Source organism: Lissotriton vulgaris, chromosome 1_1 (genome assembly GCF_964263255.1).
Source record: "Lissotriton vulgaris chromosome 1_1, aLisVul1.2, whole genome shotgun sequence".
Taxonomy (NCBI): Eukaryota; Metazoa; Chordata; class Amphibia; order Caudata; family Salamandridae; genus Lissotriton; species Lissotriton vulgaris.
The window spans coordinates 171,213,973-171,240,739 of NC_141685.1; the positions used below are offsets into that span (position 1 = coordinate 171,213,973).

The 26,767-nt window shown below is 47.0% G+C and overlaps 1 protein-coding gene across 5 annotated transcripts in view; it reads left to right on the plus strand.

The window, feature by feature from the left end:
* LOC147738033 (uncharacterized) overlaps positions 1 to 22,193 on the plus strand; it is a 95,037-nt gene extending 72,844 nt beyond the window's left edge. The window contains exons 1-4 of one of the 5 annotated variants that reach the window (XM_086952088.1): positions 7,410 to 7,547; positions 14,985 to 15,056; positions 15,685 to 15,738; positions 16,264 to 22,193. In XM_086952088.1, coding sequence (XP_086808214.1) covers positions 17,352 to 18,572 — 1,221 coding nt within the window. In that variant the 5' untranslated portion in view covers positions 7,410 to 7,547; positions 14,985 to 15,056; positions 15,685 to 15,738; positions 16,264 to 17,351 and the 3' untranslated portion in view covers positions 18,573 to 22,193. Of the gene's footprint in view, positions 1 to 7,409; positions 7,548 to 14,975; positions 15,057 to 15,684; positions 15,739 to 16,263 lie in introns of those variants that run through there. The other 4 variants (XM_086952087.1, XM_086952091.1, XM_086952090.1 and 1 more) reach the window with 4 other exon arrangements.
* The last annotated feature ends 4,574 nt before the right edge of the window (positions 22,194 to 26,767 follow it).

A 26,767-nucleotide genomic window follows, 5' to 3' on the forward strand; every position in this document is an offset into this window, starting at 1 on the left:
ACCTTTTCTATTCCTCCTGGGTTGAGTTGGATTCCCAGCGCACCTTGATCCTTCCAGCTGAGCACAGATGGCCCCTTCTCTGCGATGTACAGTTTGCAGTTGGCTTGACGCCCTTTGAATTCGAAAAGCAATGGGCAATAGCCCAGCATGGGTATTCTCTGGCCAGTGTAAGTAACTGGTCTCACGTCCATGGGACGCAGTTCATCCTTTATTTTAGTCACAAACTTTTCTTCCCATACCTGCCTTTGAACAATGGTGATGGGGGCTCCTGAGTCTGCTATTATTTCAATCGGTACTCCTCCGATGTGCATGTTAAGTCTTGGTTTGTATGACTCTTTACATCCCACGTCCAGGACTTTGGCATCAATGTAGAGGACTTCCTCGAGGTCCTCTTCCTCCACCTGTGTATCGTCTTCTTCTGTGTTTCCCTGGTCTATGTATCTGACAGCGGCGCTCTTGGGTTTCCGGCGGCACACCTTTTCATAATGGCCAAATACTCCGCAGAATGCACACTTCGCCCTAAACGCCAGACACACCTTGTCGTTGCCCAGGTGCGATGTACTTCCACATCTGTAACAGCTTGGTCGTCCTCCCCTTCCTGTCTTCGGGGTTGCCCCCCCTGTCTGTGGGCCCCTCCTGGTGTCTTGGCCCCTGGGTGGTTCCCTTTGTCTGGTCTTGTCACTCTTGTTGTGCGTCATGACTCTATACCGACCGTTTGTGTTCCTCCTGTGTCTTTCCTGGCCACCTGGGCACATCGTTTGGACATCTCTGCCTTTTTCACTAAGGCCCATACCTCCTTCAGGGGAGCATCGCCGTTTACCCATAGTTTTTCCTGGATGTGTGTGCTCGACGTGTGCATTATGATCTGGTCCCTCACCAGCTCGTCGTGGAGGGTCCGGAATTTGCACGTCAGTGCCAACTTCTGTAGAGCCGCCACGTACTCATCGACCATCTCTCCGCTCTCTGGTTTCCTCTGAAAAAAATTGTGTCTGTCTATGGCTACGCACACTACCGGTCTGTAGTGCGCATCCAAGTCCTCTATGGCATGTCTAAACACATCCGTGTCCGTCGCGTCCCTCGGACCTTTGACGATGGTGTCAAATACTCTCAAACCCTCTGGGCTCAGGTTGTGTAACAGTTTCTTCCTTCTCCTCGGGCTCGAGTAAGCCGCTTCACCTTCGTCTTCTAATGCCTCTAAATAATTTAGGAAGTACCGTATCCAATCTTCCCAGGGCATCGTGGACTCTCCTCTTCTTGGGAGGAATGGCACCATGTGGGGGAGGGAAGTAGACGGTGTAGCCATCCTTCTGTCGCCCCTTGGGCCTGCCTGTGCGGGAACTGTGCGGTTGGGCGGGCTGTCTGGCGCGTGTCTTTCGTCTCCGTCTTCCTCACTGTTCTCCCTGCTGTCTGCACCTCCTGTTGCCCCCTCAGTTGTTGGGTTCGCTCGCGGTCTGCCCCTGTCCGCTTCGCTTGACCCCATACCTCGTCTCTGCTGTTCCGCCAGCTTGCCGTGGCCAGAGGGTGAGTGCGTGTCTGGCTGTGCTTCCCTCTCCTACTCTGCGTGGTACTGGGCTCGCCGCGTTGATCTCGCGTAGCACGTTGCGCACTCTCTTCCCGCGCTTTCCCTTATGGGCCGCCCACTGGTCGCTCTGTGCCCTTGTGCCTTGGCACGGCGTCTCCTTGTACCTCTCCTGCGTCGCTGAGCGTAGCAGGTACTTTCAATTCAGTCGGTCGTTGCGCCGTCATTCGCCCTCTGCCGCGCTCCGGGATTGGTGCCTGATGCTCCGTGCATGTGCATTTTTTTTGTTATGCCCAGAACTGGCTCGTGTCCCGCCTCGTCGCCATTGTGGGAACCCTTCTCGTAAAGGAAACTCGGAGCCAGGCGTGTATTCGAGATGTACTTTATTTCCCGGAGCGCCGGGTTTACGTGACTCTCATTGAGCCGGTCGGCGCCTCACAAGATGGCCGCCTTCCGGTTCCTGTTCAGGTGTTCCGGTTCCGGCGCTAGTTGGGAACAACTAGACCGTTACCACACCCAGGGCTGTTTTTACGCTCTTTTGAACTGAAGCAAAACACTAACAACACCCTCTGGGCGAGCTTCAGAAAGGTCTCTTAGAGCAGCTGGTAACCTCTGTCTCTCCTACCGGAACTCTTTCTCCGTATTCCACCTCTTATGCAGCGTCCTCCTGAAGCCGTCTCCAACATCCTTCATTTTTTGTGGTCGTCCTCTTCCTCCTACTCTCTCATTTTTGCACATCCGGTTTTAAAGTGTGGAGGTGAAGAAGAAGGAGCCTTTCTATAGTGTTTGCGTGTGTTTGTTTACTTGGATTTTTGCTGTCTTCACTGCTAATTCTGTTCCTACAGGAAGCGTTGTGTCGTGGGAAGTCGTCTGGATCATGGATTTGTTAGCGTTTGTTTGAGGCTACCTCAGTCCTCATATCGTGACATTCTGCTGTGTACAGCTCCGCATTTCATCCTGCTAAGATCTCTAAAATGAATACCCTTTCATTCTTCCGAGACAGATTAAACAAATACCGCAGTGTGTGCATGGATGCCATTTACGGATCGCAAAATGGTCGCATCTGTGACCCCTGATGTGTCTTTTGCGACCCCTGGCACTGTCCTTGCGACCCTTAGCATCTGCGGGTCATGTGGCCAAAATGAGAAAGAATGCCTGGGTATTCCTTTAGAAATATGGCCTTGCTGTGCAATTCAGTCACGCCCTTCAATAATACATTGTACCTTATTTCAAAGCGCTTGCTGGGACGCGCTCACCTCTGGCTGGTCACATAGAGGAGGACTTTGCAAACAGCTCGCCGCACCCGCTCCGCGGGTGCCGCTTCGCCAACAAGTGAGGAGGAGTGGGAGACCAACACCGACAGAGGGCTGCAGGGCTGCGAGCGTATCAGGGACTCCAAATCCCAGGAGTCCCTGAGAGACCGCCCACCACTTCCGGTCCGCTCTCCCTGCCGGCCCGCCCACCGCCCACCTGAGGGTTTGTTAAAAGCCCCACCAGCGGATCTGACAACTGGGAGACCTTATTTCAAAGCGCTTGCTGGGACGCGCTCACCTCTGGCTGGTCACATAGAGGAGGACTTTGCAAACAGCTCGCCGCACCCGCTCCGCGGGTGCCGCTTCGCCAACAAGTGAGGAGGAGTGGGAGACCAACACCGACAGAGGGCTGCAGGGCTGCGAGCGTATCAGGGACTCCAAATCCCAGGAGTCCCTGAGAGACCGCTCACCACTTCCGGTCCGCTCTCCCTGCCGGCCCGCCCACCGCCCACCTGAGGGTTTTGTTAAAAGCCCCACCAGCGGATCTGACAACTGGGAGACCTTATTTCAAAGCGCTTGCTGGGACGCGCTCACCTCTGGCTGGTCACATAGAGGAGGACTTTGCAAACAGCTCGCCGCACCCGCTCCGCGGGTGCCGCTTCGCCAACAAGTGAGGAGGAGTGGGAGACCAACACCGACAGAGGGATGCAGGGCTGCGAGCGTATCAGGGACTCCAAATCCCAGGAGTCCCTGAGAGACCGCCCACCACTTCCGGTCCGCTCTCCCTGCCGGCCCGCCCACCGCCCACCTGAGGGTTTTGTTAAAAGCCCCACCAGCGGATCTGACAACATTGTATTTGCTGCAATAGTGTTAGAACAATAAAGAATGTAAAGCAAATGGGTTTAGTATTTTAAAACAAACAAAATCGGAAGTGTTTCTACTACTCCTTAATTCAAGGAAATACAACTGTGCCACGTACACTCAAAAACACAAACAAATATTCAAGCTGCAGGGTAACAAAGCACCAGTAAAAATTCAAAGGACTACAGTGCAGTGGAGCATTTGCATATTGTCAGAGTAAGGATCCACATTAAAATACCACACTGAAGAATAAAGAATATCAAAGTTGCCAACATTGTATGCATTTATGCTCGGTAAAAATGTATGTAGAAACCCCAGTACAAACCAGCAATGGTCTTCCAAAACACGTGCGCAATAGAGGGTTTTTTAGTTACAAGTTGTTGGTAACAGAGCGGAGTACATGAAGATCGGCTGATTTGACAAGGATTACACAATACTCATAAGTGAAGAGACCGACCACGCTTATAACACTGAGGTTTCCATATTCTATGTAGGGCAATGTATTCTTAGGGCAAGATCTTAGCGCTACCTTGCTCAAAAGGATGTCATTTCATACATTTATGTGTTTCCCTAGTCTTCCTTACTTGATTTTGCGCACGAGAAAGTGTCACTCATAGTTCTTGAAATGTCACTCATAATTACACTGAAGTTATGAAAATGTCACACAAGGCAATCTGAAACCTTGGCAGCTATGCACACTCAGTAATCAATGGTGTATTGATGACAAGCGTACTGTGATATAAGAGCCTATGTGAAAGAGTAGAATATTTTCGAGTAATGAAATGCCCCTCCCCTGTTCTTCAGACCAGTAATACCCACTCTTTTTTATGAAACCCATAGTCTGCTGCATTAATTAATTAATTAATTGCAAGTTTATATAGCACTAGGATCGACTCCCGGAGGAGTATCTCCGCGCTTCGACCGCTGCGAAACCCTTCCTGGCTTCCCTGAGAGATGGTCCCTTAATGGGTATCTCCAGGGTGAGACCAGGCATCCCCGGCGGTCTGGTGGGGCCGTTAGTGCAGATGAGGCAAGCTTATGCCCAGAGTTGCCGAGTGTGATCGCTGATCAGAGTGGGCACTGAGGCGAGAGAATTATCGAGTCCGCTGACCCTGGTCCAGAAACCTGCCGCGTCGGGAATCGAACCCTGGTCCCGGGCCGTCCTCTGCTCTCGGGTCTGCCGCCTCTAACCAGTGAGCCACACTACTGCACTATTCCACTCAGTCGGGTTTCCGATCCAATCTTAGTACCGAGACAGCACTCCTGGAGGTCAATGAGGCCATAAAAGATGTGTTGGATGCCGGAGGAAGGGCTATGTTGGTTATGTTGGACCTGTCGGCGGCTTTCGACACCGTCCCTCATGAGGCTCTTCTCGGCAGACTTTACGAGATCGGTCTGAGAGGGACGGTGTTGAGCTGGTTTCAATCTTATCTAGCAGGTCGCCGACAGGTGGTCTGGGCCCCCCCTTACTCAGCCGCAGTGCCGCCTCTGGAGGTCGGAGTCCCTCAGGGCTCGGTCCTGAGCCCGACTCTTTTTAATATCTTTATGACCCCTCTGGCGGTACTGGCTGAGTCTTTTGGTGCTCAGATCATATCCTACGCCAATGACACCCAGCTCCTTTTCACCTGTCATAAGGGAGCAGAGTTTGACGGTGAGAGCATTCGGAGCTGCCTCTGGCTGTGTTCGAATGGTTTCAACGAAATAGCCTTAAATGCAACCCTGACAAGTCAGAAGTGCTTTTTTTTGGATGTCACGCGGACCCGAACTGGCAGGATTGGTGGCCTATCAACATGTGTCCTCCTGCATCCTCCTCGTTAGTTGCTAAGAATCTGGGGGTCAAAATTGACGGATATATGACGGTACAACGCGTACCATTTCAACGTGTGCCTTTACAACGCGTATTTAACAACGCAAGTCGTTACAACGACTTGCGTTGTTGGGCGCGGATAGTAAATAGTATAATTTACTATTCTAACACCAGCCACCGTGAATAGTAGGGAAGGTGTTGGAATAGTAAATGTACTATTCTTTATCCTTTAGCGCCCTCCAGCGCAAGTCGTGGTTACGACTTGCGTTGTAAAGGATGCGTCGTAAAAGCACTGCGGGGTAACATCCGCGTTGAAAAGGATGTTCCCCAAAATTGACAATAGCCTTTCGTTTAAGTCCCAGATTCTGGGTCTGACTGGTACTTGCTATGGTTTGCTCAAAATGCTACGCAAGTTCTTCCCTTGCTTCCAATAGTGCATAGGAAAACAACTGTCCAGTCCCTGATCTGTTCTAGGCTGGACTATTCCAATGTTCTCTATTTGGGCCTCCCTGACTATTTACTTCAAAAACTTCAGGTGGACCAAAACTCAGCGGCACGGGCTAATTTTTGCCTTCCCCGCCGAGCAAGAGCTTCGGCCCTGCTAAACTCCTTATATTGGTTGCCTATTCGCAAGCGGATTGTTTTTAAAACATTGACACTGGCACATAAGGCACTGAATGCTATGGGAGCAGAGTACATTCAGAAACGTCTTGTTTTTTACAAGCCTGCTAGATCCCTTAGGTCCGATACCCTTGGCCTTGCCGCTGTCCCCATTGTCAGGAAGGCTAGGATTGGGGGACGCTCCTTCAAACGCCTGGCTCCCCAGTAATGGAACAGCCTTCCTCTGTCACTTCGATGTACTTCTAGTCTGCTGGTTTTCAGAAAGGACTTGAAGACATGGCTGTATGGACAGTAACCTGCCCCTTTTCCCTCTTCCTTTCTGCCATTCTTTTCTGTAGTCTGTTGTGGGTTGGAAAAAAGCGCCGGGACACTCCATGGAGTAGCCGAGCGCTATATAAGACACCCATAACATTAACATTAACATTAACACAATGTAAACCGTGTGAGAAATTTCTTGTTCATACTCGGTTGCCCTATCTTAGGAATTAATTGTTTCAAAGATATATTGCTTTATTTTTGTCAGTGAATCTTGGTTGAGAGAGGATGCTGGTTACTAGATACAAAAAAAACAAAGCCTGCAAGAGACCGCTATCCTAATATTTTAGGAGACCGTTGTGCTCTTAAACCAGAAAGTCAAAACCTAATTAGAACCTACAATTCAGTCTTGTTCAAGGATATAAAACAGTATTAAATATAAGGAATAAGCCACAGACATAGGAACATTAGAAATAAGCTGTTCCTTCAATTGTCGCTTAGACACATGACCTATGCCTCATGGTCACTGATCTGGTGTCTTAAACTCCATGGTATTAACCTCTGTTTACTTTGCTATCTAGCACGTTGTGGATTTGAAAAACTGCGAATAAATTTTTTAAAAGAATAAATAAGCTGCCCAGCTTAATTGGAAAACTGACCGATACACCTATATATTAATTGAAATACAGATATATTATGATTTGAAATACAGACTGCCACTTCCAGTTGTCACCTTTCTGTAAATACTCTTAAATCCTTTACATCAGTGTTCGGAAGATGCTCATCTGAAGTGAAGCTATAAATGCTTTTTTACAGCAGCCAAGTGTGAGGCCCTGTACTTGAACTGTCTGACCCTTAAAAACATTCCCGTCTGTGACATCTGAAATCCCAGGTCTTTACAGGCACCATTGCTTGTTTGTGTGAAATGTATTCACTCCTGGAGCCTGGAGGTGGCAGTTCTGTCAGCAGCCACCAGAGGACGCACCTCGTCTGATGATGAAACCAACTGAGCTTTACATGGATGAAAGTGAGAAGGGTTTCCTCTTCCAGGTCAGCGGTGGCAGAGACAGCAGCAGCAGCAAGTGCTGACATCACTTCCTCCTTGTGCTCTGTGTCCAGCCTGTTGCAGAGGAAGGAGGAGCCCTGTCTGTCTGTGTTTGCAGTTACCTCCATCTTCAGACCCCCCACCCAGACCTCCCCCCAGACCCAGGAGGAAGAGAGAGCACAGGAGGTGAGGCCTGTCCAGGGGTGCAGAGGAGGAGAGGCCTGTCCAGGGGTGCAGAGGAGGTGAGGCCTGTTCAGGGGTTCAGAGGAGGAGAGGCCTGTCTAGGGGTGCAGAGGAGGTGAGGCCTGTCCAGGGGGTAAAGAGGAGGCGAGGCATGTCCAGGGGTGCAGAGGAGGAGAGGCCTGTCCAGGGTGAAGAGGAGGTGAGGCCTGTCTGGAGGGTGCAGAGGAGGAGAGGCCTGCCCAGGGTGCAGAGGAGGTGAGGCCTGTCCAGGGGTGCAGAGGAGGTGAGGCCTGTCTGGAGGGTGCAGAGGAGGAGAGGCCTGTCCAGGGGTGCAGAGGAGGCGAGGCCTGTCCAGGTGTGCAGAGGCCTGTCCAGGGGGTTAAGAGGAGGTGAGGCCTGTCCAGAGGCCCAGAGGAGACGAAGCCTGTCCAGGGGTGAAGAGGAGGTGAGGCCTGCCCAAGAATGCAGAGAAGGAGTGGCCTGTCCAGGGTGCATAGGAGGCAAGGCCCGTCCAGCGGTGCAGAGAAGGAGAGGCCTGTCCAGAGGTGCATAGGAGGTGAGGCCTGTCCAGGGGTGCAGAGGAGGGGATGCCTGTCCAGGGGTGCAGAGGAGGGGAGGCCTGTCCAGGGGTGCAGAGGAGGAGAGGCCTTTCCAGGGGTGCAGAGGCCTGTCCAGGGGAGCAGAGGAGGTGAGGCGTGTCAAGGGGTGCAGAGGAGGTGAGGCTTGTCCAGGGGTGCAGAGGAGGAGAGGCCTATCCAGGGGTGCAGAGGAGGAGAGGCCTGTCCAGGGGTGCAGAGGAGGTGAGGCCTTTCTAGCCGTGCAGAGGAGGAGAGGCCTGTCCAGGGGTGCAGAGGTGGAGAGGCCTGTCCAGGGGAGCAGAGGAGGTGAGGCCTGGGGTGCAGAGGAGGTGAGGCCTGTCAGGGGGTGCAGAGGAGGTGAGGCCTGTCCAGGGTGCGGAGGAGACGAGGCCTGTCCAGGGGTCAGAGGAGGTGAGGCTTGTCCAGGGGTGCACAGGAGGTGAGGCCCGTGTCCAGGGGTACAGAGGGGGAGAGGCCTGTCCAGGGGTGCAGATGAGGTGAGGCCTGTCCATGGGTTCAGAGAAGTTGAGGACTGTCTAGTGGTGCATAGAAGGTGAGGCCTGTCTAGCGGTGCAGAGGAGGTGAGGCCTGTCCATGGGTGCAGAAGAGGTGAGGCCTGTCCAGGGGGTGCAGAGGAGGTGCGGCCTGTCATGGGGTGCAGAGTAGGTGAGGCCTGTCCAGAGGGTGCAGAGGAGCAGAGGCCTGTCCAGGGGAGCAGAGGAGGTGAGGCCTGGGGTGCAGAGGAGGTGAGGCCTGTCAGGGGGTGCAGAGGAGGCGAGGCCTGTCCAGGGTGCGGAGGAGACGAGGCCTGTCCAGGGGTCAAAGCAGGTGAGGCTTGTCCATGGGTGCAGAGGAGGTGAGGCCTGTCAGGGGGTGCAGAGGAGGTGAGGCCTGTCCAGGGTGCGGAGGAGACGAGGCCTGTCCAGGGGTCAGAGGAGGTGAGGCTTGTCCATGGGTGCAGAAGAGGTGAGGCCTGTCCGGGGGGTGCAGAGGAGGTGCGGCCTGTCATGGGGTGCAGAGGAGGTGAGGCCTGTCCAGAGGCTGCAGAGGAGCAGAGGCCTGTCCAGGGGAGCAGAGGAGGTGAGGCCTGGGGTGCAGAGGAGGTGAGGCCTGTCAGGGGGTGCAGAGGAGGTGAGGCCTATCCAGAGGGTGCAGAGGAGCAGAGGCCTGTCCAGGGGAGCAGAGGAGGTGAGGCCTGGGGTGCAGAGGAGGTGAGGCCTGTCAGGGGGTGCAGAGGAGATGAGGCCTGTCCAGGGTGCGGAGGAGACGAGGCCTGTCCAGGGGTCAGAGGAGGTGAGGCTTGTCCATGGGTGCAGAAGAGGTGAGGCCTGTCCAGGGGGTGCAGAGAAGGTGCGGCCTGTCATGGGGTGCAGAGGAGGTGAGGCCTGTCCAGAGGGTGCAGAGGAGCAGAGGCCTGTCCAGGGGTGCAGAGGAGGTGAGACCTGTCCAGGGGTGCAGAGGAGGGGAGGCCTGTCCAGGGGTGCAGAGGAGGAGAGGCCTGCCAAGGGGTGCAGAGGAGGTAAGGCCTGTCCAGGGATGCAGAGGAGGAGAGGCCTGTCCAGAGGTGCAGAGGAGGTGAGGCCTGTCCAGGGGTGCAAGGAGGTGAGGCCTGTCCAGGGGCGCAGAAGAGGTGAGGACTGTCCAGAGGTGCAGAAGAGGTGAGGCCTGATCAGAGGTAGGGAGGAGGTGAGGCCTGTCCAGGGGTGCAGAGGAGGAGAGGCCAGTCCAGAGGTGCAGAGGAGGTGAGGCCTGTCCAGGGGTGCAGAGGAGGCAAGGCCTGTGCAGGGGTGCAGAGGAGGAGAGGCCTGTCCAGGGGTGAAGAGGAGGTGAGCCTGTCCAGGAATGCAGAGGAGGAGTGGCCTGTCCAGGGGTGCAGAGGAGGAGAGGCCTGTCCAGGGGTGCAGAGGCAGAGAGGCCTGTCCAGGGGAGCAGAGGGGGTGAGGCCTGGGGTGCAGAGGAGGCGAGGCCTGTCAAGGGGTGCAGAGGAGGTGTGGCCTGTCCAGGGGTGCAGAGGAGGTGAGGTCTGCCCAGGGGTCAGAGGAGGTGAGGCCTGTCTAGGGGTGCACAGGAGATGAGGCCTGTTTCCAGGGATACAGAGGGGTTGAGGCCTGTCCAGGGGTGCAGATGAGGTGAGGCCAAACCCCCTTCCCCAAGCGCCTTGAGACCCTCTGGGTGAGTAGTGCGCTATATAAATCCCTGAACTTGAACTTGAACTTGTCCAGCAGTGCAGAGGAGGTGAGGCCTGTCCATGGGTGCAGAGGAGGCGAGGCCTGTCCAGGTGGGCAGAGGAGGTGAGGCATGTCCAGGTGTGCAGAGGAGGTGTGGCCTGTCTAGGGGTGCAGAGCAGGAGAGGCCTGTCCAGGGATGCAGAGGCGGTGAGGCCTGTCCAGAGGTGCAGAGGAGGTGAGGCCTGTCCAGGTGGGCAGAGAAGGGGAGGCATGTCCAGGGGTGCAGAGGAGGTGTGGCCTGTCTAGCGGTGCAGAGGAGGTGAGGCCTTTCAAGGGGTGCAGAGGAGGTGAGGCCTGTCCAGGGGTGCAGAGGAGGTGAGGCCTGTCCAGGGGTGCAGAAGAGGTGAGGCCTGTCCAGGGGGTGCATAGGAGGTGAGGCCTGTCCAGGGGTACAGAGGAGGTGAGGCCTGTCCAGGGGTGCAGAGGAGGTGGGGCACGTCCAGGGGTGCAGAGGAGAGGAGGTGAGGCCTGTCCAGGGGTGCAGAGGAGGAGAGGCCTGTCAAGGGGTGCAGAGGAGGTGAGGCCTGTCCAGGGGTGCAGAGGAGGAGAGGCCTGTCCAGAGGTGCAGAGGAGGTAAGGCCTGTCCAGGGGTGCAAGGAGGTGAGGCCTGTCCAGGGGTGCAGAAGAGCTGAGGCCTGTCCAGAGGTGTAGACGAGGTAAGGCCTGTCCAGAGGTGGAAGGGAGGTGAGGCCTGTCCAGGGTTGCAGAGGATGTGAGGCCTGTCCAGGGGTGCAGAGGAGGTGAGGCCTGTCCAGGAATGCAGAGGAAGAGTGGCCTGTCCAGGGTGCATAGGAGGTGAGGCCCGTCCAGGGGTGCTGAGGAGGAGAGGTCTAACCAGGGGTGCAGAGGAGGTGAGACCTGTCCAGGGGGGCAGAGGAGGAGAGGCCTGTCCAGGGGTGCAGAGGAGGAGAGGCCTGTCCACGGGTGCAGATGAGTTGATGCCTTTCTAGCCATGCAGAGGAGGAGAGGCCTGTCCAGGGGTGCAGAGGCGGAAAGGCCTGTCCAGGGGAGCAGAGGAGGTGAGGCCTGGGGTGCAGGGGAGGTGAGGCCTGTCAAGGGGTGCGGAGGAGGTGAGGCCTGTCCAGGGGTGCACAGGAGGTGAGGCCTGTCCAGGGGTACACAGGAGGTGTGGCCTGTCTAGCAGTGCAGAGGAGGAGAGGCCTGGTCAGGGGTGCAGATGAGGTGAGGCCTGTCAAGGGGTGCAGAGAAGGTGAGGCCTGTCCAGGAATGCAGAGGAGTTGAGGCCTGTCCATGGGTACAGAGGAGGTGAGGCCTGTCCAGGTGGGCAGAGGAGGTGAGGCATGTCTAGTAGTGCAGAGGAGGAGAGGCCTGTCCAGGGGTGCAGAGGAGGTGGGGCCTGTCAAGGGGTGCAGGGGAGGTGAGGCCTGTCCACGGGTCAGAGGAGGTGAGGCCTGTCCAGGGGTGCAGAGGAGGTGAGGCCTGTCTAGGGGTGCAGAGGGGGAGAGGCCTGTCCAGGGGTGCAGATGAGGTGAGGCCTGTCCTGTGTTTGGGTGGTTCATAGAAGGCGGGGCCTGTCCAGGAGGGATGCAGTGGAGATGAGACCTGTTCGTCCAGGCAGGGTGGTAGAGAGCTGAGCTTAAGTTTGTTCATTGTTGTCCCAAGAGATTTGTGGAATGAGTGTAAGTTGCTTGTAAACTGGCCAATTGAAGAGCCACAGAGTGAAGCGCCTCAAAATATTTTATTATGTATTACAAGAGAATAATGCAGATTTACAGACAATATTGCAAAGTTGAAGACCGGGTGAAAGAGGACGCATCTTTTAGCGTTGCATTCCAAGGTAGTGCATATAACCAGCAAAATGTGAGGCGCTGCAGACCAACATTCTTGATGAGACTTTGTTGTATCCAAAGTACTCTAGTGACAATTTTATTACTAAGCTGAAGAAGATCAAAATAATAATAATGAGCGCTCAGACAAAATTTTTCGAGACGGGTGACGAAAGTGGTTCTCACGGATTGTATTCTTGTTTTGATTCTGGGTTTGTTGCTGGTGTGAATTTGGATGTGCACGGCGTTGGGGTGCAGAGTAATGATGTTCAGTATGTGCAAGGAGGAAATGTTGTTCCTCTGGGTCAGGGCCGGACTGGGAACCCAAACCAGGCCTGACAATTTTGACGGACCAGCTCCCTGCCTCTTTTGTTGCTGGGGGGGGGCGATATAGCAGCACCACAGCAAAACCAGCCCCTAGTGACCAATATGTTTCCCGGCACTGAACAATCGGTCCCCACTCTTATAGCTTCCTGGGGAAAAACCAGAAGCCCGTTACGGCCGGTCCGGCCCTGCTCAGGGTATAGGTTTTACTGACAGTGGCAATTTAAATACCTCAAACACTAATAATGTGCAGAATAAGACATGATCCTAGCGATGTTTGCAGGAACCTGGGAAACTGGATCATGAATCATATGGCACCGAAAGGGATGTCTCAGTCAATGGTCCCAGCCCAACTGGCCTCTGTGCCGAGCATGCAGAATCAAAGGCAGATATATTGGAACATACCTTCAGTCCAGATAGTCCCACAGCCCAGTGCAGAATAGAACGCCAAATTCTCAACAAATTCAGGATTTCAACAAAATCCTTTAGTGATTAATAAGTATTTTCCACGACTTGCATCTACACGAGAGTTTCTAATGGACTGAATCAGACACAATGACGGTGCCTGAGACGGGAGAAGGATTGCATGCTTGGGGCAGTCCTAGAGGTCACCCAGAGTGGCCCTTTTGTGGAAGAAGTAAATGAGAATCCAGCATCACTTTTAATCAATAAATGTGCCTCCCGTTCCACAGTCAGACTGACGGGAGCTCCCACCCCACCCCTCTTGGGAAAGGAGTCCAAGTTGTAGGCATTTCTAATAAACAAGAAATAATCTGTCAGGAAATGTTCCCGTACAAATTGGGTCATACATGAATGGCCAGAAACTTAAACTGTGATTAAGATACAGTTAATATGTTAGGGAATCACCTTGTAAAATGACTTGTGGCTTTTTGGGGAAGAGTCACAATTAATTATTCATTTTGTAGGTGTGGTTTATTAAATTACATTTTGTTGTGCCATACTTTCATGAACATTCATTGATTGCTGTCATTTTTACCACATCATGAACCATGTCAATAATGTGTTCTCTCTGTCTAAAAACTTAAGAACTTTTCCTTGATTTCCAAATAAGCAGGTTATTTGTCAGTTTGCTATTTGATATTATAAAAAAAATGTTTTCTTATATTGTAGCACACATTTGTTGTGGTGGTCTGTCTATTGACTTTACAGATAGAGTTAGTTCTGATTCTGGCTTTTCATATACTTTGGAGGTTACCAAAATGTGATCCTCCTGCAAATATTATGATAATTATTTCTCTGACTGAGTAACCATGTTCAGTAATTATTTGAAACCTTTAATATAGCTTTGATGCTTGTTGTAGCTCCAAAGGCAAGGGCCTTTACCAAGGGTGCGATCCTTTAATGGACAGTATTGCCTGCTATTGCTGACTATAAGGTCATTACACTGTATTCCCCATGAGGGCAGAATATGTTAATTAATAAAGCAACAGTGTCCCAGGGACCGAGGGGGTTGAAACACCTCCGGTACTCCGGAACCTTTGTTTCACAGATTTTGCTGTGAATGTTCAACAGTTAACAGCCGCATGCGGGACCACAGTGGTTAATTGTTGAACATTCACAGCAATAGCTGTGAAAGGAGGCTGAAGTCAGCCCCTGGCTCTCCCGGGGCTCGTCTAAACTGATTTTCATCATTCTGGTGAGCCGAAACAGATGCAGGAGATGAGCAGGACCCCCCCGCTTCCCTTTGAGACGCCATTGACACTGCGAGCTACGGGAGGAGGAATGGGGGAGGCTCCTGTGTGCCCTGCTGCAGGCTCTTTACTTTGCTTTCTCCTGCCCACTCCATGTATTTCAGAGAGGCAGAGGCTGTGTATAAGGACATTGTAATGTTGAGAGCAGCGGGCCTAGATCAGGTTTTATAGGCTGCTGCTGCTCCGTTGTCTCCAATGGAGGTCTCAACATTTCAGTGTTCCAAGCTTTGTCTCGTGAAGGATTTATTCCAATGTTCTAGTACTTTGGTCGCTGTCCTATAGGGCTCAAAAGACACTGACCCTCCACATCATCCCTTCAGATAATTTATCAATAAAAAGCGCCAACACATTGATGCCTTGTTGCTTACATTGCTCAGCATTCGAACTCTGCATCAACTTGAACTTGAACTGAAAGAGCATGGTTTCTATAAATCTAAGAGTGTGGTAGATTTATGAAGTGTGGGCAGAATTATGTTCAAGGACATTAACATACCTTTGCTAACCAGATTTTTTTGATTTGCAAGTTTCATGATCTGTAAATGGAAAGATGTGCTTATGAAGTGGACTGGGTTGTTAGGGTTTGTTCTCTGAGACTGTGGGTGCACTCTATATTCCTAGAGACCTCTTCCAGCAAGGGATCATGGTTCTTGGTGAACCAAAAAAGTACTTATTCATTAACCATAGTTGCTTCACAATGGCCTCCAGAGAACAAGAAATTCTTTTGTTTTGTAAGTTCAGGACGGTTATTTGGAAGATGGGATGGAGTGTATTTGCCGTCTGACACAAAACTATTTCTTTCCTTCCTTTCAAGGTATTCTGGAATGACCAGGCAGTGCATTTTGGCTGCCACCCTTGGAGGAACACAAAATAAAATAACTGCCAGGTAAGGATTCCGATAACTCTAAGTTTCCTTTTCCCCTGTTTCTTCTTTCTCTAGTCCCTTTCTTGTTCTCTGTTTTGTTTTTGTCTCTTCACTTCAATATTTGACTCCCTGTGTGCACTATTCTTGTTGTTATCAAACTTATGGTAATTACCATGTTGGGTTGTAGTGCAAAGTCAGTTCCGTTTAAGTCAGTTTTGCCCAGCAGTTCCTTAACTATTGGCACATTTGTCTCCTCCTCAACACCACGTTATACTATCCTCTCTTTGTCCGTTCTTTCGGCATATTTTCTCTCTGGATCTGTCTTCCATCTCTTTACGCACTCCCATCCTGCCCTTTTCTGTCTTGTCTATTACAAGCAAAAGACACAGTACAAATGTGTGGACACATGCACACAGTGCTTGCTTTAGGGTGGTGCAACCGGTGGAGCCGCCCCTGGTGCGGACCTTGGGGGCACAGTGTTTAGATGTAACTTATGGGTTCACAAGCATCTGCTGCACAGTTTCCTGTGCTGGAACATGTGGTCAAAGTGGAATATAGCTTTTTTTTCTCTTTCCTCTATTTTGTGTTTCTCTTTTCTTGACCCTTTTTAGTTTCCTTTACTGTTGTGCTGTTTTTTTCTCTTTTTCAGGTGTTGCATTGCCCGGGTCCTGTCGGAGGAGTGTGATGAGTTCTGAGCCACCAAGTAAGTCCATATCATCCGCACAATTTGAAATAGTGAATTCCACTGAGCTAAAGGGACACAACATCAGCCTACAGTGCCATTTAAAGAACTGAGTGCAACAAGGCCAATTTCTTTGGTCAATAAAATGTCCCTTCCTAGATCATTGGAAAAGGAATAGATGAATAATTTAAGTGAGTAGGGGAGTAAGTAACATCTAATAATTCATTAAAAGAATTACAAATATCTCACTATCATACCAGCCTGTTTTACAGAGAGTGTAAATTGAAAGTGTTGGCTGCTTCTGAGAATCTGTGGCGCAATATATGTGCAACTTGAGTTTCTTTCTTAAATATGCACTATGCTTGCTCCCCCATCCTTGATTTCCAGTGATCCCAAGCTCCCGATCTGCATTGTTACACTACTATCAGAAATGCAGCTCAAACTGATTTCCTATCTTGTTTTTGTCAATACTTTCTTTGTGCAAAGTATAAGATCATAAATATTTTTCTTTGTGTTCATTTACAATCTCTGACTCCGTTTCTACAGGTGACTGAAGCATGAACAGAAAAAAGTTTTAAATTTAGTGAAACACAACGAAAAGGATTATTTCAAGTAAAGTTAAAACATTCTGGAGCTCTAGAGAAGAAACACTTTCTATGTACCAGGAATGGTGAGGAACTCGGAGCGGAAGAAACTGGTGAATGTGAAAGTTGTCAAAATCCCTAAAGGAAACTGACCATAAATGTTTACTGAGTGTCAGTAACTGAGATTGAGGAGAACATTGGGCACAATTGATGCCCACGCAGTGCGCATGGGAATACTCAGTGGTGTAAATTCTGTTTGATGGTTTATGAGAAAAGCTTTATAGGCCCAAACCCTCCACAACAGATCAGTATCCGTAGATGTGATGTGACAGAACTGTCAAGAAGACTAATATCCTTGGTTTACAAGCGCAAGCTTTTGTTTCCATCTTCTGTGATTCAGAGGAGAGAAAACATTGTTTAAAAGAAAGTCATTGTAAATGCCCTTTCTCAGATGTTGTTACAGCAAAGACGCTGGATTATCATTTCCAATATAGGAAGATTTTTCCCCACCAAATCTGTCTCTTGGGTTGATCCGAGTGGTTTCCAAGTTTCCCAGACCTTCAAAGTCAATCATGTACATGCCTTAGCCTTAGCCGGTAGGTGTAAAAAGCATGTACTGGCACAGAAAGCTTAAAAGGGGCCAATTTTGCGTGATTGATAATACATAAAACCACCCTGGCATGCCCTAATCATCAGTCATTACTTGTGTGAACAAATACACTTAACAGGCAAACACTACACCTCAAAGACCTCGTCAGTGCTTTTAAAACTCCTAAATCAAATGTGATAAACTGGAGTCACAAAATCACCAGGCATAACTTGGAGAAAATGAATCCACGAGGAGCATCTTAATAAACACAAGGGGCTCCTCAGTGAAAGTGTATAAGAGAAGTTAGATTGGTGTCTTTAAAGGTAGGAACATGATCTCCAGGTAAAAACTATAATTAGTTAAATACAAATGTTATGAAGATCATCTGCAGTGCATTTTATAAGTTAATGTTGAGTGTAACATAAACAAGTACAGACTCTGGAATCAGATTTAGTCTTAAGATGGCATGTATCCAGGAACAGACCCAAATCGGAGAAACAAACAACTTGAGTATGAGCAAAGAATGTGAAAGCAGCTTTAGTTTTCAATCCCCCCTCACTAAACACAAGAGAAATCACACTGGACAAAATCCCTACCAGTGCCCTGAATGCCAGAAAAGCTTCAGTCACAAATCTTCTCTCATGCAACATGTGAAAACCCACACTGGTCAAAAACCATTTCAGTTCTCCACGTGCCAAAAAAGCTTCAGTTATTGGCGTAGTCTGATTCGACATCAGGGAACTCATACTGGACAAAAAACTTATCAGTGCTCTGAATGCTGGAAAAGCTTCAGTCGGAAATCCAACCTTACTGTGCATGAAAGAACCCACACTGGGCATAAACCCTATCAGTGTTCTGAATGCCCAAAAAGGTTCCATCAGAAATTCAGTTTAACTGTACATGAGAGAGTCCATACTGGGCTCAAACTGTATCGGTGCTCTGAATGCCAGAAAAGCTTCAGTCGGAAAATAACTCTCACGAACCATGAGAGCACTCACACTGGGCAAAAACCTTATCAATGCATAGAATGCCATAAACAATTCAGTCTGAAATCCAGTTTAATGTATCATGAGAAAACCCACACTAGGCAAAAACCTTATCAGTGCTCTGAATGCTGGAAAAGTTTTATTCAGAAATCTGAGCTCTCTCGACATGAGAATACTCACACTGGACTAAAACCTTATCAGTGCTCTGAATGCTGGAAAAGCTTTATTCAGAAATCTGAGCTCTCTCGACATGAGAGAACTCACACTGGGCAGAAACCGTATCAGTGCTCTGAATGCCAGAAAAGCTTCAGTCAGAAATCCAACCTCACTGTACATGAAAGAACCCACACTGGGCAAAAACCTTATCAATGCAAAGAATGCCATAAACAATTTAGTCTGAAATCCATTTTAATTCATCACGAGAGAACCCACACTGGGGAAAAACCTTATCAGTGCTCTGAATGCTGGAAAAGTTTTATTCATAAATCTGAGCTCTCTCGACATGAGAATACTCACACTGGACTAAAACCGTATCAGTGCTCTGAACGCTGGAAAAGCTTTATTCAGAAATCTGAGCTCACTCGACATGAGAAAACTCACACTGGGTATAAACTGTATCAGTGTTCAGAATGCCAGAAAAGCTTCAGTCAGAAAATAAATCTCACTAGACATGAGAGAACTCACACTGGGCACTAACCTTCTTAGCTCTCTGAATACTGGAAAAGTTTCAGCCAGAAATCTGGTCTCACTCAACCTGCAAGAACTTACCGAGAAAAACCTTGTAATTTTTCTAAATGCCAGGGAAGTGTCTGCTGGAGATTCAATTTGATTCAACATGAAAATCAACAGCGTGAAAGAAAATTGTCAGTGCCCTCAATGTGACAAAAACTTTAGTTGCAAATGTAACCTTTCTACATAAGAGATACAATGTGGGAGAATAAAATTTGCTCACTGTAAACCCTGGGGGGAAGTTTCAGAACCGCAAAACCTTCAGATGAAGCAGCCACAAAGAAATCAATCCATTGATTATCCTACAAACTCTACTGAGAAAAGCACACAGCGAGGCATGGAAATGCTTGTAATAACTTAATTCCTTAATAACTATTTGTGGCCTCATTCCGTTCAGTGTGTTTTGCTCCCTGAGTGTTTATAAGCCGTGGCTCGGACCCACAAAGTCCATTCGATCCTGAACTTTGAGGCCACGCCCCTAGGATCAAGAATCTAAGTAACCTCAAACTGTTTCCAGCCTTAATGAGCTTCAGCAGGAAGCTGCAGCAGGAGTCCCTTTGTCGTAGGTCTCTATGGGACCAACATCTGCTAATGTCTGTGCCACTTAGGGCCAATCATTGAGAAAAACTAAAGGTGATTGATGGACTGGTAGTTGATCTCAGTAACATCCCACCACATCATTCTCTAGTCTTTGTACCACTACAGACAGGGCCAACTCCATACAAACCATTCTTGGCCCCACCATAAATAGTCCTAATGACTTCTGTTCTGAGGGGACACAGCCTCGTATTACAAAGATCCACTTTATTGACCTCTTTCCATGTCCTTTTTGCTAGAAATGGAACCTGCTTCCTATCTGCTGAGGACAGTTTCACCAGCTTTACACTCACATCAGAAACACCCAAGAGAGTCTCACAGATAATCAGGCCTAATCATAAACTAATATATGACTAAAATACAACAAAATGCTATTCACAAACTACGTGCGGTCATTCTACCTCTCCTATCTTTTTCTTTGTAGAGTTGTCTGCCTCGACTGCTTAGTTTCTGCACATGTATACTTTTGTGGAGCAAATGTGAGAGGGACAGAGGGGAGTGGATGTAAAATGTGTAATATTTATGAATAAAGGGGAGGGCTAAGGAAGGAGTAAGGAGGGATTTAGGGAATCAAAAGCACTCACCCACAAATGAGTAAACCCATTGCTATTTATAAACCACAGCTCTAAAGTCACTACAGGCCTAATGTACCTTAAACAGTTCTAAATGTACTCCAGCTCAGAGCCGGAGTAAGGGCAACAACACATACGGCCATCCACTGGAATTGCAATACACTCCCATAAATAATAATGGAGCTACGGACATGAATTAAAACCCCGTAGGAAATCATGGTAAATTAAATATTTTAAATTAGTTAAAAATCTAAATAAATTAAATTCAATGGCAAAAAATATCTAAAAAGAAAACAAAACTCATTATTTTATAATGTTTTAATAACATCTGTTTGATTGAAACACTAATATAACATTCATTTTTAGAAAAGTATAATTACATTTGTTATAATTAATGCTCCTCATCACATTTTTCACAAAATTATTAATACATAATATAAATGTTAATTTAGGTGGGACACCTTTAATTGAACTTTAAAAAGAATATAATCTTCTACATTTTCAACTTGGGTGGAGTTTTCCCTGTGTAAAAAATATAAAGAATGTTTCAATTGTTCATTACACTTGAAACAAATGTAATATTTTTAGGTTAAATACAAATGGAACTTGTATATACTTTAAATATAGAACAAAGTAAGAAATGCTACAGTAATATTTTGTATTTTAATTAGATATTTAATTCATTTTAAATGTAAAAAAAATTATTTAAAGATCTGTTTAAAAATCCAAACTAGGTAAGATCATCTTATTTTCCTATTATGTACTCAGAATTACTGAATTACCTTACTCACCTCTGTTCAGAGGGGACACATCCTTAAAAATGTATGTATAGAATTAATTCTTTTTTTATAGTTGCAATATTTTTAAAATTAAAAGATTAAAATATGTTATCACAAACTAATGAATTTTAAAGTATATGTCATTTTACAGCATTCTTTTGAAGGTATATGTAGTTTTATAAGGCAAAACACATTATTTTATCTTTATTTTCTAACGGGTTCGATTTTTAGGTCTCTCCCTCCATTATTTTTTAAGGGACGGTGTTGCATTACCAGTGGTTGGCCATGTGTGGTGCTGCACTTTCTATTGCTCCACTTTGTATGTAGTAAGTTTCATTTGTAAATTTTACTCCACCTCTATTTAAGTGTGTGCAGACGTAGAAGTCCACACTTTTCAGTAACTTTATACTTGTAATGGTGAATAGCTAAAAGTAGCAAAGTTACTCTAAGAGCATCCTTGCATGTATAGATTACACACTGGTGTAAGATACATTTGTGAATAGCCTCGAGGCGTCCAACTCAACCTGAGAGTTTCATTTTTGTGGTAATGCTAAAGTGGACGCAGCACTTGGGCAGTTATTAGAGTGAATAGGATGATCCTGCGAAAACAACAGAGCACTCGTCTGATGTGTTTGTTTGGCTGAGGAGCAGCAACGAATATCTTGAAGTAAATTTCCTGGACTTGCTACTTCCCTCGGCCTTCTGAGGGACTCTAGTAGCAGCTATTTGATACTGTAGTAGTAGGATAAGGTACTTTCTCCATTTTGTTAACCATGTTATCATGATTTGATTTGATATGTACCCTTCTCCTCCTCCTATTACCTGATGTTGTATTTACCGGCACATTGGTGCTGAAATCTCATCTGCTGTTAACTGGTTCTGAGGGGCTTGTATTCTTATACGATGAACAGTTATTACTCTTGCTGTACGGCTACAATGTAAGCAGCGAGAGCCCAAAATCTGAGATCCCTGCACCTTGAGCTGCCTTCATTGGTATTCTACCTTTACACGTGGATAACTGAAATATGGGTTTGAAGCGTTGATTGACCTTTGAACCTGTTGTGATGTAACTTGACGGTTACAAGTTTCATGTTTGAACCATCAGCGTGAGCTCCAGTACGCTGCTTGTTCGCACACCACAATCCGTACTTTCACTGGGATCATCAACCTTGAACCATCTCCATAACACGGAGCTCTGAAGACTTTCCAGCTGTTGTAACTGCCTGAAGTTTCACGCATTTTGATGGCCGTAAATTGTGGTTCAACTTGATGAACCAACTCTACTTTGTGTTCATTTTTAACTTCAAGCCACTTCTGTGCATCTCGTCAGCTTCGGGGACCGATTGAGTCCAAAACCTTGAATCAAATTCCAGTGATAATCATCACCAGAAACTGGACTTACTGGTGCCACCTTGAGCATGGCTAATGAGGACAAATACTATTGTGTATGTGGCTTCATCATTGAGTCAGTGGATCTGCTTTTTGTTCTTAATTGTCTTTTTTTGTGGTTTCGAAGACAGAACTTACTGTGCCCTTTATTTTCTTTGGGACAGCTGTTTTGCTAATCAATAATCCTTAAAACACTGACCTGGTTTTGATTTTACTCCAGAGTAATTATTAAATATTACTGTTTATCAAAACTTGTTTTGAATGTTGAATTTCTTTGTCTCTTTAGTTTTTACTACATTGTATTGAAATTTGTGACTTCCACTGTTTTGCTTTACTTTCGAGCATGGCCTTATTGCTCAACCCACATTACCAAAAGCGAGCTAAGGACACTTTAGTGAAAGACACATTTACCTTTTATGACCAAAGTATGGGAACAGGAAAGCCGGCTGATTCCAGGAAGCAGACCATTGAGCTGGAAAGGTTACTGTCTTAGGTGAAATCTGCACCGACTAGATGAAAAATGTAAAAACCATAAGGGGAGCTGTTTGCAGCTGTGTCCCCAGAATGTGAGAATGTCACCCTCTCTCAAACAGCTGATAGAACTAAAGATGCACCCTACAGACATTCAGGTCTCAACAACTGAGACTGCCCACTCATATCATACAACAGTCACACTGTTACCTGAGTCACTTTACAGTGTACTGTGTACAAGCATTTTACAGAAACAAGTTGTGTTGTGCGTTGTGAACAGGGTGTCATCCCCCTCTGTATGTAAATGAGCTTCTGTGACCAGACACCAGAGGCTCCCATCTCTTCTAGTGCAGATGATAATGTGAGCACTGTAACGTAATCACAAACGAGGACTGTATCAAGAAATAATAGGCTTCCAAGTCACACAGCTGTGGTTATCTAGTTCGTTTTTGGTTTTCAATTTACGTTAAATTGCATCAATTTTCCAGTTACTTTTTTCTCAGTCCATCATTTTATATCACTCTTTGCGCTCCATCAATTAAACATACTACTAACATCATTCTCACACTCCTAATACTACTAACAGCATGCTACTCTTCTGATACTACTATCAGCACTCTCACACTACTGTAATACTACTGAAAGCACACCACTGTAGTATTAAGAGTGTGAGAGTGGTGTTAGTAGTATTAGAAGAGTGCTGTCTGTAGTATCAGAAGAGTACTTTGCTGTCAGTAGTATTAAGAGTGTGAGAGTGATGTTAGAAGTATTAGAATGAGGAGTTCTGTCAGTAGTATTAGAAGAGTGCTGTCTGTAGTATCAGAAGAGTGCTTTGCTGTCAGTAGTATTACGAGTGTGAGGGTGATGTTAGTAGTATTAGAAGAGTGCTGTCAGAAGTGTTAGAAGAGTGGTGTGATTTCAGTAGTATTAAGAGGTGTGAGAGTCTTGTTAGTAGTATTGGAAGAGTGCTGTCTGTAGTAGCAAAATAGTGGTTTGCTGTTAGTAGTATTAAAAGTGTGAGAGCGATGTTAGTAGTATTAGAAGAGTGCTGTCAGTAGTGTTAGAAGAGTGGTGTGCTTTCAGTAGTATTAAGAGTGTGAGCGTGCTGGTAGTAGTTTCAGAAGAGTGGCATGCTGTCGGTAGTATTAAGAGTGTAATAGTATGTTAGTAGTATTAGAAGAGTGCTGCCTGTAGTATCAGAAGAGTGCTTTGCTGTCAGTAGTATTAAGAGTGTGAGGGTGATGTTAGTGGTATTAGAAGAGTGCTGTCAGTAGTGTTAGAAGAGTGTTGTGCTTTCAGTAGTATTACAGGAGTGTGAGAGTGCTGGTAGTGGGTATCAGAAGAGTGGCATGCTGTTAGTATTAGGAGTGTGAGAGTGATGTTAGTAGTATTAGAAGAGTAGTTTGCTGTTAGTAGTATTAAGAGTGTGAGAGTGATGTTAGTAGTATTAGAAGAGTGCTGTCTGTAGTATCAGAAGAGTGGTTTGCTGTCAGTAGTATTAAGAGTGTGAGGTGATGTTAGTAGTATAAGAAGAGTGCTGTCAGTAGTGTTAGAACAGTGCTGTGCTTTCAGTACTATTACAGGAGTGTGAGAGTGCCGGTAGTAGTTTCAGAAGAGTGGCATGCTGTCAGTAGTATTAAGATTGTGAGAGTGATGTTAGTAGTATTAGAAGAGTGCTGCCTGTAGTACCAGAAGAGTGGTTTGCTGTCAGTAGTATTAAGAGTGTGAGGTGATGTTAGTAGTATAAGAAGAGTGCTGTCAGTAGTGTTAGAACAGTGCTGTGCTTTCAGTAGTATTACAGGAGTGTGAGAGTGCTGGTAGTAGTTTCAGAAGAGTGGCATGCTGTCAGTAGTATTAAGAGTGTGAGAGTGATGTTAGTAGTATTAGAAGAGTGCTGCCTGTAGTATCAGAAGAGTGGTTTGCTTTCAGTAGTATTAAGAGTGTGAGAGTGATGTTAGTAGTGTAGAAGAGTGTTGTCAGTAGTGTTAGAAGAGTGGTGTGCTTTCAGTAGTATTACAGGATTGTGAGAATGCTGGTAGTAGTATTAGAAGAGCGCTGTTTGTAGTATCAGAAGAGTGGTTTGCTGTCAGCAGTATTAAGAGTGTAAGAGTGATGATATTAGTATTAGAATGAGGAGTGCTGTCAGTAGTATTAGAAGAGTGGTGTGCTTTCAGTAGAATTACACAAGTGTAAGAGTGCTGGTAGTAGTATCAGAAGAGTCGCATGCTGTTAGTAGTATTACAGGAGTAGAAGAAGTAAATGGGAATCCGGGATATTTTTTGATCAATAAATGTGCTACCCGTTCCACAGTCAGACTGATGGGAGCGCCCAACCAACCCCTCCTGGGAAAGGATTCCAAGTTGTAGGCATTTCTAATAAACAACTAATAAGCTGCCAGCAAATGTTCCCGTACAAATTAGGTCAATGATGAATGGCCAGAAACTTAAACTTAAGATCCAGTTATTATGTTAGGGAATAACCTTGCAAAATTACTTGTGGCTTTTAGAGGAAGAGTCACAATTCATTATTCATTTTGTAGGTGTGGTTTATGAAATTACATTTTGTTGCGCCATGTTTTCATGAATATTCATTGTTTGCTGTCATTTTTAACTCATCATGAAACATGTAAATAATGTGTTCTCTCTGTCTAAAAAAAAGTATAAAATTACTGTTTTGGGATACTTGCTGCAATTGTCTTATTTTACCCTTTTCCTAAAGGCAGACTACATGTCAGTCCTCTTACTGATTTTGTACTTAAGAACTTTTCCTTGATTTTTAACTAAGCAGATTCTATGTCAGTTTGCTATTTGATATTATAGAAAAACGTTTTCTTATTTCTAAGCACACATTTGTTGTGGTGCTCTGTCATTGACTTTACATCGAGAGTTATTTCTGATTCTGGCTTTTGATATACTTTAGAGGTTACCATTATGTGATTCTCCTGCAAATATTAGGAAAATTATTTCTGTGACTGAGTAACCATGTTTATACCTTCAGTAATTATTTGAAACCTTTAATATAGCTTTGAAGCTTGTTGTAGCTCTAAAGGCAAGGGCCTTTACCAAGGGAGCAGTCCTTCAATGGGCAGTATTACCTGCTACGGCTGACTATAAGGTCTTGACACTGTTTGCCCCATGAGGGCAGAATGTGTTAATTAATAAAACAACGGTGTCCCAGAGACCGAGGGGGTTGAAACACCTCCGGTGCTCTGAAGCCTTTGTTTCAAAGCTGTTGCTGTGAATGTTAACAGTTAACAGCCGCATGCAGGACCATGGCGGTAAATTGTTGAACATTCACAGCAATAGCTGTTAAAGGAGGCTGAAGTCAGACTCTGGTTCTCCCTGTGCTCGGTTGTTTTGTAAATCCAGGACGGTTATTTGTAAAATGTGATGAAGTGTGATTGTCGTCTGATGCAAAATAATTTCTTTACTTCCTTTCAAGGTATTCTGGGATGACAGGAAGTGCAGCGTGGCTGCCACCCTTTCGGAAACAAAGAAAATAATTGTCAGGTAAGGATTCCTATAACTCTATTACTCTCTCCGTGCACTATTCTTGTTGTTATCAAACTTCTGATAATCACCTGATGGAGCCACATTCCTCCTGGAACATGTTGGGTGGTGCAGTGCAGGCCCAGTTCCTTTTAGGTCAGTTTTGCCTAGCAGTTCCTTAACTATTATCACATTTGTCTCCTCCTCTACACCACGTGATGATGGTTCACCCTGATTAGAGGTGCCACGCTGTTGCGCAGCTACTGAGTTTAGCAAGTGACTGTGATTTAAAAATGTTATTGAATCATTGTGTGCGTTCTAATGGGGCAATATTTTAAAACTATTTTAGGCACTCTTCTGCTTTTTTTCTTCATCTCAGGGGGGTGGGGGGCTTGTGAGGGTCTTTTGCTCCTTTGCCGGTCCACCACGGCTCGCTAATTGTGTGGAAGGAAGTGAGTGTTTCACTGTTGCTTCTCTACTCCACTTCCTGTCCCAGATCGATGGGCAGTGCTCTAGTTGTTTCTGACTGGCCCAGCTATTTAATCTGAATGCCAGGCCGGACGCGCTGCAAACGCACGCAGCAGGCGCACCAAAGACACGCCTGTCTGTGCCCGTCCGTGCCAAGTTTACGCCTTGTGCCAGGGACGCTGGCCTTTTTATTGTAGATCCTGATAAACCCCTTGTTTACGCAAGAAGACAGCTCTTGGAGCTTCAATGACAGAAGGATGTGCACTGCAGGTCAATGAACTGTGAGCATTGGGCTATATGAGTGTAAGACAGTCATTCCATTTGCGGTAGCTAAAAAACCCAAGGTGACGTGTCAGCCCTACCCTTACCCATGAAACAGCCCTTTTCAGGGAATCACC